Source organism: Hipposideros armiger, unplaced genomic scaffold (genome assembly GCF_001890085.2).
Source record: "Hipposideros armiger isolate ML-2016 unplaced genomic scaffold, ASM189008v1 scaffold_44, whole genome shotgun sequence".
Classification (NCBI taxonomy): domain Eukaryota; kingdom Metazoa; phylum Chordata; class Mammalia; order Chiroptera; family Hipposideridae; genus Hipposideros; species Hipposideros armiger.
The window spans coordinates 2,509,404-2,526,948 of NW_017731394.1; the positions used below are offsets into that span (position 1 = coordinate 2,509,404).

Here is a 17,545-nt window from a genome sequence, read left to right on the forward strand (position 1 = left end):
CTCCTCAAAGACCAACATTAGAAAGCACGCTATGATACTTGACAAGCATCCGCCAGACCGGTGGGGGTGACTCTGATGCCTCTTCAGGGCAGCTCTATCTACCCCGAAGGCCCTCTCACCTGCTACTGAATAGGGTTCCAGCATAGTTCTGGCCTTCCTGGCTCATCCTAGGAGGAGTATGTCCAGAAGAACAGCTGCAAGCAACTTCCTTCCAAATTGTGTCCCCACGTGCAACTTGATTTACCCAGCTGCTGAGATGAGTTTCAAGCAGCCTGGTTTTCATAGGAGCAACTCTGGTTTTGGCCGTATAGTCTGACTTCTCCAAAACATTTTATTAATTTTCAACTGGGGGATTCGTAGAGTGGGTGAGCTGTGGGGAAGAGGGATGACAAGCCACCCCACTTACCCAGCCCTGCTCAAACCTTGTGGAGTCAGCTGGGGTTCAGCGCCCCTCCACCTCAGAGCTCCACGTCTCAGCCCTCAGAATTCCTGGCAGCCTGTCACCTTCCCTGACTCTCACTTTCCCTCCTCTTTGAAAAACCGGCCCTGCCAACTGCAACAAACAGCATTTAAAAATATCCTGCTGGATTATACAGCCCTGCCTTCTAAATTCCTCACAATGCCTGTCTCTGTCCCACATAGTATAAAGAAGGGTGTAGCATATTTAAATTTTTTTTTTTTTTAAGCTGCTCCCCTGCTATAAATACCCAAGTCTGGGTAGGCGGGCTTCAAACACCGGCAGTATGAAGTCACCTCGGAGCCAATCTCACCCCAGTGTAGGCCTGCCAGGGCCTGGACACAGCTGTGGAGCGCTGAGGTGTTAGGTCAGCCAAAAGTAGACAGAATCATCCTTCTCAGGAAAGGGGCGGGGGTTGGGTGGGGGAGAGAGGGAAAAACTCTAAGTACAGTAATCACAGTTAATCCCAATACAAAAAGGGTGATGTTTAGACCTACGACCCAGTCAGGTCTTCAGAGAGTAAATCCAGCTCCATCTGGGGTGTTTTTTTCCCAAGGATACTAATTATAGGGCTCGACTTGAGGAAAATGATTTCACAGTGTCCATGTGGGGTCTAGAAACATTATCAGAGACAGAAGGGCCCTTGGAGAATCTAGTCCAACCTCTTCACACCACAGATAAAGTCGCAGGGAGCCAAGAAGATGGAGTGATTCTCGCCAGGTCATGGAGGAACCAAGCTCCGACCCAGACTTTTCTGGATCCAAATCCTTTGCTCTCTGAACTGAATTGTCCTAGACGCTTGTGCACACATACTCGCTTGGTACACAAGCCTCAGCCTGTGTTTATTAAGAGCTCTCCTCACAGCATATGCTGATTTTTATATGTTAAAAGATACAGACTTAAAAATCTTAGGTTTTCAACAAAAGCTTGGCCTCTATTTTAGGGGTGATTTTCATGCACTGAAAGGCCTGTGTAGACACTTTGTGGTCCAATTTAAACTGAGCATGACTGAAATCAATATTCTGCAAACACCTTCACCAAGAATCAGAAAAGTGACTAAACCTCTGAGAACTGAGCTGTTCTTTTCCAAAATGATAAACTCTAAACTGGTAACTGAACATACCAAGTCAGACTGATAACCAGAGAAAGTTCTGGGACCCTCTTATCACATCCCGTTTTATGTCCCTCTCCACCTCCATGTTTGAGAATCCTGCCTTGGCAAGAGTAACTCCAATGGCCTCATTTAATGAGTCTGTCAACCCCGAGCTTCATTCTGTACTGGGATTAGCATTGGTCTAAAATGCTACGTTCTGGGCCATGGAAGAAATGCCGAGTCAGAAGCCAAATTCAACAGAAGAAGCAAAGTTGATCGAAGCCGTGTTCTTCATGCCCTCTCAACCCAAGTTTGCTCCGTTACAGTCTTCTTTCATTACTCGTATTGCTAGGACAGCGGACTGGGACATTTTTGAGGTCAAGTTTTCAATCAACAAGAGGGGTGATGGGAAGTCTGGGACTGTGGTTAAGATGAGCGAGGCAGCAGACGCACTCAATTTCTGAATTATACAAATAAGTTTTGGAAAACTCTCTCTGTACTCTGGCAGGCTTTGTCGCATCTGGATAAAAGATGTGGGAAAATTTTCCTTTTTATACTGTCTTATCTGCCCTGCTCCTCCTTGTTATGCATCTGAACCTTCCAGCCCAACGGGGTTACTTGCTGTTTTCCAAAACACACACTTTGGTTTCCAGGTTTTTGCTCACACGTTTTGCTCTGTCTGGGAGCTTCCGTGCTCTCCACACCACCTCCACTTCCCTGTCACCTGCCCAAATCCCACTGCTCACATCTTCCCCAAAGCAGCCCTGACTCCCTCCCACCCACCCAGCCGAGACACATTTCTCCTCTCTGAGCTCTCCAGTCACCAAGAGCTTCAACATCCCCATCTCTGGGGCGGACATTGTATCTACCACGCAGAGGGTGTTGGGATGAAAAGCACCCAGGAGGGGCAGTGACACACAGGAAGTTGAGGTTATCAGCACTGGCCTTGTCATTTGAATGCAGTAACCACAGACTCCTCTGTAAGCATCCATCCACGTGCTTTGCTCCCCCTACTAGAACAGGCGAGATCAGTTCTTGTCTCCTCCAGCCTGTCTGCATCGCCTGGTATGCAGCTGGTGCTTGGGAAGTAGTTGATTAATGTGGCCAGCGTGGCATTTCTCAGGCTCACTTGGGCTGTGTTTCTTAAGCTTTCTCCTCCCAATGCCACATGCAGGACCAAACACACCACCAAAGTTGCAAAACCATTTCGACCTTTTTTTAAAACAAGCAAGATGACCACAAAGTGTGTTTATGCAACAGGCCAGCAAAGCACAAAACACCTGCTGTCCTGTGGCTCTGGGCTTGGCAGCTGCAACCAGCGGGTCCAATATCCACGGCCCAACTGCTCCCCAGGGCCTGGATCTTAGAGTACACACTGCCGCTGTCATCCTGGTGGGGGCGCACATGAGCTCAGAGGGAGGGATCTGATCTCACTGTCCACTGCCAGGCTGCTTCATCTGAGGGGCAATCAAGCCATAACTGAGCAGGGTGCCAGGGTGCTTTTTCCAGGTTTTGTAATTTCCTTCTATCTATCAGTCACCAAGGAAAGCCTTGTGACTAATACTTGTCACCCTGGGATTTGGGTCACGATCCTCCCCTGCACTACAGACTCCCACTTTGGCAACAGTGAACATTCCCAATGCATCCAACACAAAATTTGCAACACTATAGCAATAATTAGAATATTTTATGTGCCAGGCACAGTGCAAAGTCCCTTACAGAGACTCTTATTAAATCCTCAAAACAATTCTATGAGTTGGTGGGTTTCAGTCCTACTATAGAGCACTGTTTTTCAACCAGGGGTGATTTTGCCCTCCCAGCCCCAGGGGACATGTGACAATGTCTGGAGACATTTTTGATTGTCATGACTGGCAGCAGATGGAGGGGAGAATGCGACTCCTAAGCATCCTACACCGCACAGGATAGGCCCACAACAAAAATGATTCAATCCAAAATGTCAGTAGTGACGAAGTTGAAAAATCCTTTTATAGAGGAAGGAACTCTGGCACAGAAGTGAAACCACCTGCCCGGGGTCACACAGCTCACAAGTGAGGGAGCCAGGAATTACGCTGAGCGTTAGCTCTTAATCCTAAACTCAGCAGCAGCTCTGACACCCTGGGAGCACTGAGTATCCAGGGGGCACAACCGCCCTGGCCCCTTGTTTTCCGGTAGAGAAACAGAGACTTGAAGCAACTTGCTTGAGGCCCTGGTAGGAGGCAAAGCAACCTGGGACCCAACTCAGACTTCGAAACTGAAGCATTTCAGTGCTTGCTAAGCTGACTCCTCTCCCTGTGCTCCTAGCATTGAGATTTCACCAGTGGCTTGACACCTGTAGTGGGCTCTGAGGAAATCCAAGTCCCCTCCATGAAGGCTTTTTCTGCCAACTCCACAGCAAGTGAGCTGAGCTCCGGAGACCACTGGATTAAACACAGGCTCCCTTTGGTGTTTTCCTCTTGTGTGTCGACCTTCCCAGGGCTGACTCGCCTCTCCGTTAGAAGGATATCCCAGTGGAGTCTGCAGCTTTTCCATTCAGCTGAGCTTATAGATTACCCAGCAGCTGACACTTGTAAGGCCCTCCCTGGGCAGCAGAGCTCCCTGCCCCCTCAGAAGCAGCAATAATGGCTCCTGAAAATCAATGGCACCTACAGGGCTCACTCGGGGACAGCCAACAAGCAGCATTTAAACAGTAACATGGCATCCTTTGGAGGAAGTTCCATGCTTGGGCCGCAATGCCTGGTCTTCACTGGCCTGATGGATTTAAAGTGCCGGGACACAGCCAGCCATGAACAAACAAGATCTCTATTAAGTGATGCTGTTGTTATGCGTTTGACTCTTGCCGCCATTGGAAGAGGGTCAAATGCTGACCTGCTCCTAATTACCTTTGTTTCTGTGATTCTTCACAGGAAAAGCACAGGTCTGGGGTTTGGTTCTGACCCGGCCATTACCAAGCTGGGAATTCTGGGCTCCTGGAGACCGTTCTGTGAAAGGGCATCCCCTTCACTGGGTTTTTATGGGGACCCCACGAAGGAACAGATGAGGAAAAGTTTAAGGTGCTGCACAAAGATCAGGCCCATTATTATGCTGCAAGGTATGGAAACAGAGGCCAATGTATCCGCACACTGCTATCTGGCAAAAGACAGGTACTGAAGGTGAGGTGGGATAAGGACCAAGCCCGGGATTAGTAGCGAAGTGTCTCTGGCTTGTTTCAGACCCTTGCATGTTGTTTATGCATCCCAACATGTCTTAGTTCCAGTCTTAGGATGGAGGCCACTGGGGTGGGACAAGATGCAACCTCTTCCGAGCAGTAGCCATCAACAGAGACTGCCCTCTGGGCAGCTCTGCGGGCAAGGGGGGACTGGTACCACTGTTCTTAGGGGAGCTGACTGCCTCTGTCTTTCAACTCAATCCCCCTTGGATCTGTCACTTGCTTGTGTTGGATTTCTGCTGTGAAACCCCCACTTTGGGTACCTCACACTGAAGGAAGCCCACCCCAACCTGAAATCCCTCCCATTTACATTTACTCATCACAGCTAGCCTAGGGAACTCCACGAGAAATTAGGGTATCAAAAGGCTGAATGATGTCCCTATGGTTTGGGTACCCCCACAAACACTGCCTTATTCATCGAGAATTTGAAATTCCCTACTAGAAAAGGGGCAAGGTTCTTCCAAGGTGTTAAGGGGTTTCAAATTAAATTTCTGGAATTAAACATTCTGTACAAGGGGATCAATCATTTGCCTGACAGACATTTATGGAGCACCCACACTGTGCCAGACACGGTGTGAGGTACAGGGGAAAACACGTGCCTGTGAGCTGGCTGTTTGATGCGAGAGACAGGCACAAGCAGGAAATGATTCCAGGATACGCTCTGGGCGCAGGGGAGACACCAAGGAGAGGTGGCTTTTCCAGTCCAGGGTGGAGGAGTCAGAACAACTCCACCTTGTTCCTCTAACTACTTAGGCTGGGTTGCATTTCTCCGGCATTCAAGGGAAAAAAAAAAAAGTTTTCAATTTCCAAAGCTTGCTTTGTTTCAGTTTTACCAGCTCCCTTGCTTCAAAAAAAGTCTGAAATGGGAAGCTGCCCTCCTGCCTCAGATTACCCAAGTGTGGAAACTGATTAAACAGCAACTAGCAGCTCAATTAACCCGTGGTCCTTGAGTTGATTATCTCAGTGGCAAGCCATCCTATAATCTCCTGGCTAAATGAGTCCTACAACTAGAAGGGTGTTCATCCCTGCTGCAGATGCAGCCCTTTTATTTCTCGGCTGCAATATTTGTTAGGACTTGCCTGGGATAACTGAATAATTCAGAAAAATCCTTTTTTTTTTTTTTTTTTTTTTTGCCTAGAGGTCCTTAGATAGCAGTAGTTTTGATATATTGCCTATTGCTGATGAAACTTCAGAGAGGTCTTCTTTGGTTGGTGTTAAATTGGCCCCAGTCACACTATCCCATTACCTTGTCTTTTTAAAATAACACTTACTGCTAAGAGTAAATCCCTATTTGTTTACTTTTTCTTGTCTCCTCCACTTGTCTGTAAGCTTCATGAGAGGAGGATCCTGCCTCCCGCTTCTCCACTTAATCCGCAGCACATTTAACAGTGGTGAACAGGGTCAGGGCTCAATACATGTGTGTTGAGTGAATTGCTACTATTTATTGAGCATTTACTATGTTCTAAGATCTTTAAATCTCTGATCTCACCTAATCCTCATACCAGCCTTATGAGTTAGGTGCTGTTATTATCCCCCATTTTACAGATAACAAAATTGAAGCTTAGAATGGTTAAGAAGTTTTCCCCAGGTCACTTATATAAACAGCAGAGGTGAGCACTTCAAACCATCACTGTCATGCCAAAGTCCGTGTTGTTGACCACTATGACAGAACTACCCTCGTGCACATCCTGGTTACTGTTCTGGAGTAAGGATATTCTGATCCAAAACCTATCACTTAACCTAGAGTCTCAGAATTGAAGAGGATTTTCTCAAATGCCATGGACACTCATGAAAGCTTAGTAAGAAAAATGGTCAAGAAAACCCAGAAGAAGTGCCCAGCTTCAAACTCACATACTGGGGGTGGGGAGTGGGGGATGGAGGAAATGGAAGAAGTTTCTATTTTCTGCCAGCCCCGTGTTTATAAATACTACTCTACTAAAGTGGTTTCCCTACCGCCCATCAGAAAACCACGAAGTTATCATCACTTAATGACATTGCCCTGGGAACAGGGACATTGATACCAAATGAGCAAGCGATATATAATTTGATACATAATGAGCAAGCGATATATAAAATATAGTTTTATAAACACTACAGAACTTTTATCATCTATCTTGGACTGAACAAAACCACATTTGCCCAGCACTCTGAGTAATGGACAGGAATAGATGGATCAGGGCCCTTAAATTCCTGGTTGGAAGATATTAAAAGTTTAGGAGCCCTACATAGCTGAGTCAAATGCATCTGCCCATGCTATATAATTAGCAGGCATAACAACAATAAATATATAATTTAAAGGGAAGACCAGCAGGACAAGAATGTGAAACAGCATTCTCCCTCCCATGTGCAGCCGTTGCCCGCTTAGCTGCGTAAACGGCAAACCTTGCTGGCCTTGGGCTTATTTTAGTATAACGAAGGGTTGGATTGCTCCATTTCTTTCCTAAGCAGTTTATGCTTCCCTCTGAAGTCAGCTTTCAGGCATAAGTAATTCATTGGTCCGCTACTAAACATTCATTTCACTTTGTCTTTAGAAACTTAATAAATCAGCCCAGTTATTGTTTACGGAGGCCCCCACCCCCCAGGTTTTCATGTATAAAAAATGAGCATCCATGTTACTAAGTGGAAGTGAATGTTCACCTTGCCTGCAAGGGAGTTCCCTGGAGACCAGGAAATGCACAGAGGGAGATGCTTGCTCTGAACATCCAGGGATCTTGGCTGGCTGTCACATAGAATCCTGCTGTCTTGACTACAGTGGCTTAAGGAGGATTGCTTGGGGTGGGGGATGGGGTAGGGAAGAGGTCAAATCATGGGGTCAAAAAATTATCCTGTGAAGAAAATTTGACACTTTCTGTGATCTTCCAATACCCACCCAAGGAGTGATGACCCTACATGAGAAATAACCCTTTGGGATAAGCCCTTTAGTGGAAGATACCAGTGTTCTCGCAATTTCTGGACATTCTGTCTTTTCAAGGGACCCAGGAGAGGCAGCTAGCTGCTCTTACTAGCTTCAATTTGCAGTTAGAAAACTGAGAAGTTCCTCAACCTGCAGGGCATCAGCTTTGCGTGAAGGGCATGGTTTGTTTTCTTTTGTTTGATTGGCACCTATGGGTCCACCTTTATTCTCATTTGGTTTATAGGGTTAGGGCCTCAGTCTTTCTCCTGGGAGTCTTTACTTCTTTGATTTGGGTCTGGGCCTTCCCTCAGCCAAAAGTTCAGAACTCTTCCCCTGGGCTATGACAACTGGATGGAAACCCCCCTGCCCTCCCTCCACTTCCTCTCCTGGAGCTCTGGTTCCCGGTGTTGATGTCACAAACCTTGAGGGTAAAGCACAATTATCAGCCGTGACATCATCAAAAGAGATTCTGGACTAACCTCAACTCTGACCTAAGAGGAGGCAAATTAAAAGGCAAATGCTCTTCCATTCCAGGCATCTCCGTTGGCAGTGCCAGAATTAAAAACAAAACCAATGAAAGTCAAAGTCAGCTATGCTTGTACATATAAACTGTCTTCAAAATGAGGCCTAAGAAGTCTACTGCTCTCCTTGGAACTGGGGCTAACAAAAACAAAGCTGCTGTCTCTTCTTCAGTGGCTAAACGCTTGAACTCTGGAGCCTGCCTGGGTTCAATCTCCAGCTTTGTCACTTAGTATCTGTGTAAACTTGGGCAAATTACTTAACTGCTGGGTACCTTGGTTTCCCCCATCTGTATAATGGGGATAATACCATAGGTACCTACCTAACAGAGCTGCTAAGATTACTTGAATTAACATATATAGTGCTAAGAAGAGTGACTGACATTGTTAAGTGCTAATTTTAAGTTTTAACTATTTGTGATTATGTTAATGTTTAAATTTGATGCCTTTTATGATTTTCCAATGCCCACCTGGTCTCTTCCACTGACTGCTTATTTGTCACTGAAAGCTGCCCCCAAATGGCCTTCCAATCAGACTGCAAGGATGTCTAGCCATAATACCATTGCAAATATTTTATGGTTTGCTGACTCCTGAAATTGGAGTCTGGTAGGCAGTCTGCTGTTGAACGTATGTCACACCCAAACCTTTCCAGGGAGGTCAAGTGCTTTCCTTCCACCCTTTGCACTGAAGCTATGTCATGCTTCAGAGAAACAACCCAATGGTTTCCTTCCCAGACTTGACACCCTGCAGTTGCCCATCCCCCCACACCTCTTCCCCATAATGTGGTTTACTGGGTCATCATTTCTATCAGGAAAGCCCATGCATTTAATACAACACAGAGTTTTAATCAATTGCTCACTTAGTTGGGCCTGAAGAGCGTCCTTTAACCAAGCAAAGCCCAAGGAGGCAGCGCCAGTCCTGGGCTCTCTGCTCCCTTCCTCCCATCCCACTTATCCAAGGCGCAGGTCTTACGAGTTTGGACCTTCTGGCTGCTGCTACTAGGGTGGGGAGACCCAGCGAGCAGAGCCACCATGTGCCCAGCTGTCGGGGAAGACGCCAACTATAGATCCAGTCAAGGAAGACAAACAGCGCAGGGCAGTAAGCTTCACTTCAAGAGAGGTTCAGGAATGGCTTGGTCAAGAGGCTCAATCAATGTCACTGCCCCAGACAGTGACAATGCCACGCCGAACAGGCTGGAGATCAACCACGACTTTACCCTCCAAAAGTCTGTCACCAGAAAAACAATCTCGGGCAAGAAACATTTAACGAACTCCTCCATCCACAGACCAAAAACTTTCTCTCAGGTCCGGGCACACCCACCACCTTGGTCCTAGACAAGTCACCCCCTGGGTAGGCCAAGGCGGGATTTCTCTCCACCTTGTTTATGGGAGGGGGCCGGCGCGCTTACCATTGGCGTTCTTGCCGCAAATGAGATGCTCATAGGGCTGTAGGACGCCCCACAGCTCCGCGTCGTTGTTGATGACCATCTCCAGGGCCTCGGCTGACACCTCCCCGCCTCCCGCCCCTCCGCCGTCGGGGCTCTGACTGGCCAGCACCCTGGCCCGGACCTCCTCCACCAGGTTCTCCATGCAGGCGGTGAGAGAGATGGCCGCGTACTCGTGGATGCGCACAGAGATGCGGGTGTCCACCATCCAGCGGAAAAAGCGACCCACGGAGAAGGTGAGGCCGCAGCGCGCCGACTTGCCCCTGCGCAGCCCGTCGCCGGCGCTCATACTGTACAGGGACAGCGCCTTGACTGCAGCCAGCGCGCAGCTCTCCGCCAGCGCCCAGCTGTGCACCAGGCGCACGGCGCTCTGCACCTCGAAGCGGGTGCACTTGGCGTGTAGCACGCTCAGGCGCTGCGCCTCGCGAGCCACGCGGATGAGCGCCCTTCGGAGGAGCCCCGCCAGGCGCCTCACTGCCTCCGCGGAGAAGAGGGGCAGCCGCCGGCCTCCGGAGCCTTTGCGAAGCACCCGGGCCACGTCTCCCTCGGTCCAGGGGAACTCCTCCAGCTCGGGGAGGCGCGGGCAGCGCGAGAAGAGGTCGGCCACTTCGGGGTCCTCGGGTAGCACCGTGTTCACCGTGTCCCAGCTGTTGTGGCGGCTGTTCATGGAGCCGGAGTAGCACCACCAGGCCGCCCCGCGGTGCTGCTGCGCCGAAGAGTTGAGCGCCTGCGAGTTGGACTTGGAGGACGAGAGGCTGAGCGAGCGGCACGAGTCCCCGGCCCCATACCCGGAGTCCAAGGTCAAGTCCTCCAGCGTCTTCAGAGTGGAGCTGTACGTCCCGGCCATGGGGAGCCTGCAGCGGGCGGCCTCGCCGAGGGAGGTGCGCTCACAACTCCATGCTCCCTTACCCAAGTGGGCAGAAACAAACTCTAGGCTCTCCCAGGCGCCCTCCTTCCTATCGAAGCCGCGGGGCTTGGCGGCCGCATCGCCTGCCCGCCAGCCCGGCGGCAGCGGGAAGGTGGGCGAGATTCGCTGCGGCCTGAGCCCCACGCGCCCCGCGTCCCGACGCAACGCTGTCACTGGAATGGCTCCCAGCCGCTCCTCCTCCGCACTCCCCCTTGTCCACCGCAACTTCCCGCAAGCAGGGCGTCTGTCCACCTCAGACAAGGAATCCCAAGAGAACAGGGCGGCGGCAAAAGAAGGAGGCGGCTCCGAGAGCTGAGCGAGTCCGGGACCAACCCGGGAGAAAGCGCTGAGCAAACTTCTGCGCCGCGTCCGCCGCCTGCACAGCTGGGTACCCCGCAGCCGCGGTCATGCAAATAACCTGGGGCGGCCCACCAATCCTCGGCCGCGATGGGCAGGGGCTGCACCAATGATCTCTTAGAGGGGCGGCCACTATGTAGATTTCGCTCCACGGCGAGTGAAACCTCTTGGCGGCAGAGGCGGGGCTGGAGGCCGAGAGTCGGGTGCAGCGGCTGGGATGATGGTGGAGGAGGGGGAAGAGAGAAAAAGAGCGAGTGAGCGCGCGGGAGGTGGGAGAAGAGACAGGGAAAGGAGGGGTCGTAATGTTAGGCTCGGTAGCTGATGATTTAAGGGAAATTTTAAAGGAAAAGCCACCGCGCGCTGCCACTTTCCCGCCATCCAGGCTTCGGGCGTTCGCAGCTCCCTTTCAAATCCTCTACAGCGGAACATTAGAGCCGGCGTTTGGAGTTGTGGGTCCCGGGGAAGAGGGCCAACCTAGGCGTTCCACCTCTCTCCTAGACTTTCCGCCAAGCCCCTCCCGTTTTCCAACATGAAACTCCAGTTGTGTTTGGAGGAAGGTGGGTGCCCCTGCTTGCTTCTCCTCCCAAATCTGTCTGGTTCTTTATGTTGTCATCTAGGCTCCAATCAGAACAGAATTTCTTAACCAAAATGGACGGGCTCCAGGAGGCTTGCCACCCCCACCCCCACCCCAACTTGAAATTCCGCAGTTTTCTGAGTATTTACTTTGGGAGAGGATCCTAACTGATGAGATTCTCAAGAATCCGTGACTTCCCTGTTACATCTGTACTATGCTGTTTGCTGTCAGGTGGATCCTTTTTGTCCGAGTGTGTGTGTGTAGGGTTATTACAGGAAGAATGCGACGGTAAGAAATGTCCCTAGCACTGGCCTGGGTATTACAGGAAGAATGCGACGGTAAGAAATGTCCCTAGCACTTGCCTGGGCTCGGAACACTTGGCTGAATGCACCACCTACCTAACGGTGCGCCCATGGGCAAGCCATATGTCCCCTCAGGACCTGGTTTCCTCCAGGGTAAAAGCAGGACTGACCTCCAAACGGCGTGATTTTAAACCTGTCTCAGAGCGTGTGTCCAGAGGCGGTCAGTCAGAGAGCTGTTCCCTCTAGCAGATCCACGCTCAGTCGGCTCAGTCCTGCTGCTGTCCTGTAACTAGTCACACACACGTGCACGAACGTGCATATGCCCCCTCCGCAAAATCAAGGAGATTGTGCACGCGTTTCCCCCAAGTCAGCCTCCGCGCTCCTGAATGGCTTCTTTGTACTGAATCTTACACAGTTCTGACCTTGGGCCGTGAGTTGGATATGAATTAGAAATGTCTGGTTTGTCTCCTTCCTTCTTAAATTAATGGCCCTTTCCCTGTGAAACTCCTTATTCTTTGGCAGTTTGGCTTTTTTCCTTTCTGCGGGTCTTTATTTATGCAATATCGCCCCCTGGTGATTAGGGCGGGGAACCGAGTCAAGGATGGAAGTACAGTAATACGAAAGACAAAAATTCACAGAGACCAAATTAACAGAGGACACATATGTGACTGTATCTTATAGAATTGAGATAAGAAGTAAAAGCAGGTAACGAGGTTCAACTTGTCAAAGATGGGAAAACAAACTTGATGCAATTTAAAACTTATTAGGGGAAATATAATATTAAGGCAAAAGTCGCCCTCTAATGGACATTTAGAGAAAATAAATTCCCCAGGTGTTTTTATTATTATTATTATTATTATTTTCTTTTTGTTGTGCGCTCCCTTAAAAAGTAACAAAAATTACTTAACTAGAAATTTACAGTAGGAAACTTACTGGTTGGGAAGGCTACCTGGGAAACTACCTGGAATATTTCTTCCAGGAAAAGGACAGAAGTGATTTATCTTAATATATTCAAGTTATGTACTTGATGACTTAAAGTGTAAAGATAATCAAACATACCAACAGCCAAATTTCAGAATCCTGCATGTGCTAAACTGCATCACAGGATTTGTTCAGAAAAACTCAGCTTTTGGAAACGCTACTGTACAAACAACTGTGTTTCATTAATAAATTACAAGAAAAAAAGAGATGAAGAGGAAACCTATACACTAAAATAGACTTAAAAGAATATCAACCAATCACAACACGTGGAATTTATTTGGCATTTGATTTTTTTAAATCAATAAACATTTAACTTTATGAAACAATTGGAAATAGGGAACACTGCCTGGATATTTGCTATTATGAAATCACTGTTGCTTTTTTGATGTGGTAACAGTAGTGAGGTTATTTATATTATATGTCCTTATCTTTGAGAGGCCCATACTAAAATAACTGTTTTGTAATTTTCTCCATTAAAAAAGGAAAAAAATCCTTATGAAAAAATCTAGTAAAGGGGGAGGAAAATGATGAAAGATGATTAAGATTGTAGGTTTTTTGTCTTATACATATTCCCCAAAGTTGTTTATCGTTCACTTGAGGTAAAAAGTAAACCCAGAGTGTGCCTGTGTTTGTGTTTTGTGTGATGGAAGAGAAAGAAGAGGAAGAGTGATAGAGAACAAGATACACCGAGTCACCTTAGAAATGAACCAACTGATTGATTTCAGTTAATCTTTTGGGAAGTTGTCACGTGGGTGAAGTATAAAACTTTGGATCAAGAAAGGACATGCCTTCTTGTATTTACATGGGTGTGTTTAATTAAGGCAATCTGGTAGTAATGTGTTTAATTTTAGCAATACAAGTTATATAAGAAAAGAAACTGTCATCCCAATTCAGGCCTGGCCCAAACATAATCTTTGAAGAAAAACAACTGTCACCTAGCTGAACAAGTTAAAAGGAACATGATGAAACCATAGCAAATATTGGGAGAATTCCCAGTGGAGTGAGCAATAAAAAAAAAAAAAGACAGATCTGGGATTGCCCATGCAAAAATTATATAACAGAGGAAACTTGAAGTAAAGTTTATAAACATTATCTAGGGCAAGGTCTCATATTTGGTTGTATTGCTTCTTACAAAAATAAAAAACAATCTGGGGATTAGGTGACAAAATACCCTATAATTTATCTTGAAAGTGAAGGGGTTAGTTAGCTCAATTATTTAAGTACAGACAGAACTTTCTTTTTTTTAAATCCATTTGCTTTTTTTTTTTCTTTTAAATTTTATTGGGGAACAGTGTGTTTTTTCAGGACCCATCAGCTCCACAGACAGAACTTTCTTANTCCATTGTATGGTATATCATGATTTCTTCAGCTAGCCCTTTATCAAGGAGCTATTTTCTTTTTCTTCCTTCCTTCCTTTCTTTCATTCTCTCTATTTCTCTCTCTCTCTCTCTCTCTCATTGTCTTTCATTCGTACATAAATCTTTTCCTGCCCGTGCAATTATTTCTGCATAATAGATTTTTAGAAGTGAGATTATAGGACAAACTCTGTTGAGTCTTTCAGTTAATGAATATGGTATATCTTCCATTTAAATCAGCTCTTCTTTACTTTACCTCAATACAGTTTCATAATTTTCCCTGTAGAGGTCTTATACCTTTTAAAAGTAATTCATTTCTAGGTACTTAATATTATGGATGCTATTGTGTATATTGTCACTTTTCTAATTGTTTGTTTGGGGTATAGAAATGCTATTTTTCTTTATTAATTTTGTATCCTAGCATCCTTGCTAAAATCTCTTACTACCCTAAGGATGTATAGGCAGATTGTTTTGGATTTTTTATGACATTATTATATAATCTACAGATGACATTTTTTTCCTTTCCAATTGCTGTATCTTGTATTTCTTTTTCTTGCTTTGTTTCATTATCTAGGGCCTCCAGTATACCCTGCAATGGTTAAGAAGAGGTTGTGATAAAAGCCCGGTTTGTGTTTTTTCCAATCTCCATGGAAAAGATTTCAATGATTCACCCAGTTGATTATTAAGGAAGGTCCCTTTCATTCCTAGTTTAGTTCTTTTTAAAAAAATCATCAATGGATATTGAATTTTATCAAGTCTTATTTTTTTAACCTCTATTAAAATGATCATAATGCTCTCCCCCCTTTAATTTATTTATATGCTACCCTCAAAAAATGAGTCGGGGAGTTGGTAGGACTATTTTAGAATACAAATATCTTAAAACATGCATCTTTGGATATATCAATTCAGGCTCTTTTGATAGCAACAATAATATAAGCCAAAAAATGGAACTTATTGTCTCATTTAATCATAACTTCAGCACAGGTTAATTTAGGCATCAAATATGTCATCAGGACTTTGTTTCTCTCCATCACTGTGTTCTGCTTTTCTCTGTGTTGGCTTCCCCCCACCCCTTCACCTGGGGCAAGATGACTGCCAAAAGAACATGGGGCACCCACTTAAAGTTCCAAGTTCAACAGAATAAGGTTTGGCCTCTTTTTCTCAGCTTTCCCAGCAAAACTGTCACTATATCCCATTGGCTGTGATTAGGTCATGTTCCTATCCCTAAAGCCATCACAATGCCAGTGGAATAGAATGAAGTAGTTGATTAGGCTTTAGTCACGTGCTCAGTCCTGGAGCTGGGGGTGATGTCAACTCAACTTGCTGCAAGTAAATGGGGAAGAGAGAGGATGTAGGTTAGGGGGGAGGGGAGAGAGAAAGAGAGAGAGAAAGATGGCATCCCAGATTTATTAGCTGGTATTAGAGATGAAGCCATCAGGGGTCTGTGGGTTAAGGACAAGGATTTTAAGTGATGGACTGAAACTTCGAACAACAGAGATGAATTAAAACAACAGGATAGAAAACCTGGGGATTATTGCCAAATCTCTACATCTGGATAATCTAGTATATACCAATTATCAAGTAACTGCAATTGTGCTCTTCTAGTATAGAGAATTTCTAGACTTCAGTATGACATTCAACTCTGCAATATTCACCAAGTGTTCATCTTTTAAGACTCATCTAGCATTCTTATTACAAATCTAAAGTACCAGCCCCTTTTTTGGAGGTCCTGGTTCAATAAACCTGGGGTGTGGTCCAGGTAAAAGTATTTTAAACAAGCATTCCTAGATAATCCTTTTCAGGCGAGCTTGGGGACTAAGGTACATATTTGCCTGGTAAACCTCAAAGTGCCTTAGGACTGGTTTAAAAATACAAATGCTCCAGCCCCACCTGCAAAGATCCTAATTTCATAGGACTAGAGCCTCGCAATCTTAATTTTTAACCAGCAGGTGTCAGGTGATTCAAATACACACAGTCCAGGATTCTTGCTCTTCAATTTGCCAGGGCAGGAAGTTCCGGTACTCCTAGCAGGTGGCGCTCTTGTTCATTTTGCTAAAACCTTGCACATAAAAAGTCTAATTCTTTACTCATGAGCTGGATTTTGAGAAAATTTTTAAATCTCCCAAGTAGATACATCTGGGACCAAATAGCTATTCCCATTGATAAATTCCTTCCAAAATATAAAGACGTTTTCGTCTACCCTTAAGCAAGGATGCTCAATACTAGGAACGATTGTAGACAGCCCCAAGCACATGGGTGGCTGATTTGCAGATGGACAATCATTCTCAGAGCTCAGACAGTGGTCTCTTTGGTCAGTCTTTCAATACTGAATTAATCTGAAGGCAATTAAGGCTACAACTATGGTGGGAATATGTCTTAATTTACCACCAAAGGATTAAAAATTGAACCCAATTTTAGCTTTTAGAAAAAAACCACTCCAAAACAAAGTAAGAAATCCACTTGGAATTGAAGAGGTTAGTGGGTATTATGGGTGACCCCTGTAACACAGATGAACACTGGGGCACAGAAAGTTTTCTTGGCTCAATTTGGTCAGCAAACCAGGATCAAACACCTGATGAATAACCATATATATATATATATAACTTCTAGTTATACACTTAAAAAAAACCTTTTTTATTACTGAAAATTCCAAACATATACAAAAATAGACATTTACAACGAACCCCCATGTACCCTTTATTCAGCTGTAATAATTATCAATTTATGGCCAACCTTGTTTACACTGTCCATTTCCAGAATTTTAAAAAGAAAATCTCAGACATCATAACATTGAGTGATGTCCATTTAAGTGTTTGTTTGTTGGGCTGTCTGACTCAGGTGTTTGGGGCAGTCCTAATGCGACCATCCTTAACTTTAGTCCTGCTAGCTTCACATTAAGAAAATAAGCCATAGGATCACAAATATAGCCTTTAATACCAAGAAGACACTTGCAAATGTGAGATCTGCTTTTGATTATGGGGTACAGTATACATTTAATTAGGTATTAGTTTCCCCTCTTATGTGGAAAACAGTATGAACAATTACTGTTAATCTATTTTCTTAATTTCTGAATTGAAGCCAGTAGGCCACAAACTTTATTCAGGGGCAGTCAAACTTTTATTAAGGGGTGGACATTGAAGGGTGTAACTCTCTAACAATTATTTTTCCTGTGTATGTTTTTTTCGTTAGTTTTTAAATCACTATCCCCAAAGTTAAAAAATTGATGCTTTTAAAGCTTACATTGGGACTCTAGGATAGCAACTTTATTTTTAGGGTTTACATGTTGTTCTTTGTTCACAATTTGTATTTGGAAAAATAAAATAAAAGTATGTAACAACCATAAACCCACACTTAACAAAGTATACAAAGTAGGAAATAAAAGTTCTTTGCTTATTCCATCAGGCTCATGCCCCTTAACAGTTGGCCTTCCAGAATTTTTCCTTATGCTTAACAGACACC

The 17,545-nt window shown here is 45.6% G+C and overlaps 1 protein-coding gene across 1 annotated transcript in view; it reads right to left on the reverse strand.

Moving 5' to 3' along the window:
* Window positions 1-10,871, reverse strand: part of ABTB2 (ankyrin repeat and BTB domain containing 2) — a 193,106-nt gene extending 182,235 nt beyond the window's left edge. The window contains exon 1 of the mRNA XM_019639570.1: window positions 9,575-10,871. Coding sequence (XP_019495115.1) covers window positions 9,575-10,457 — 883 coding nt within the window. The 5' untranslated portion in view covers window positions 10,458-10,871. The remainder of the gene's footprint in view (window positions 1-9,574) is intronic.
* Window positions 10,872-17,545: the final 6,674 nt, after the last annotated feature.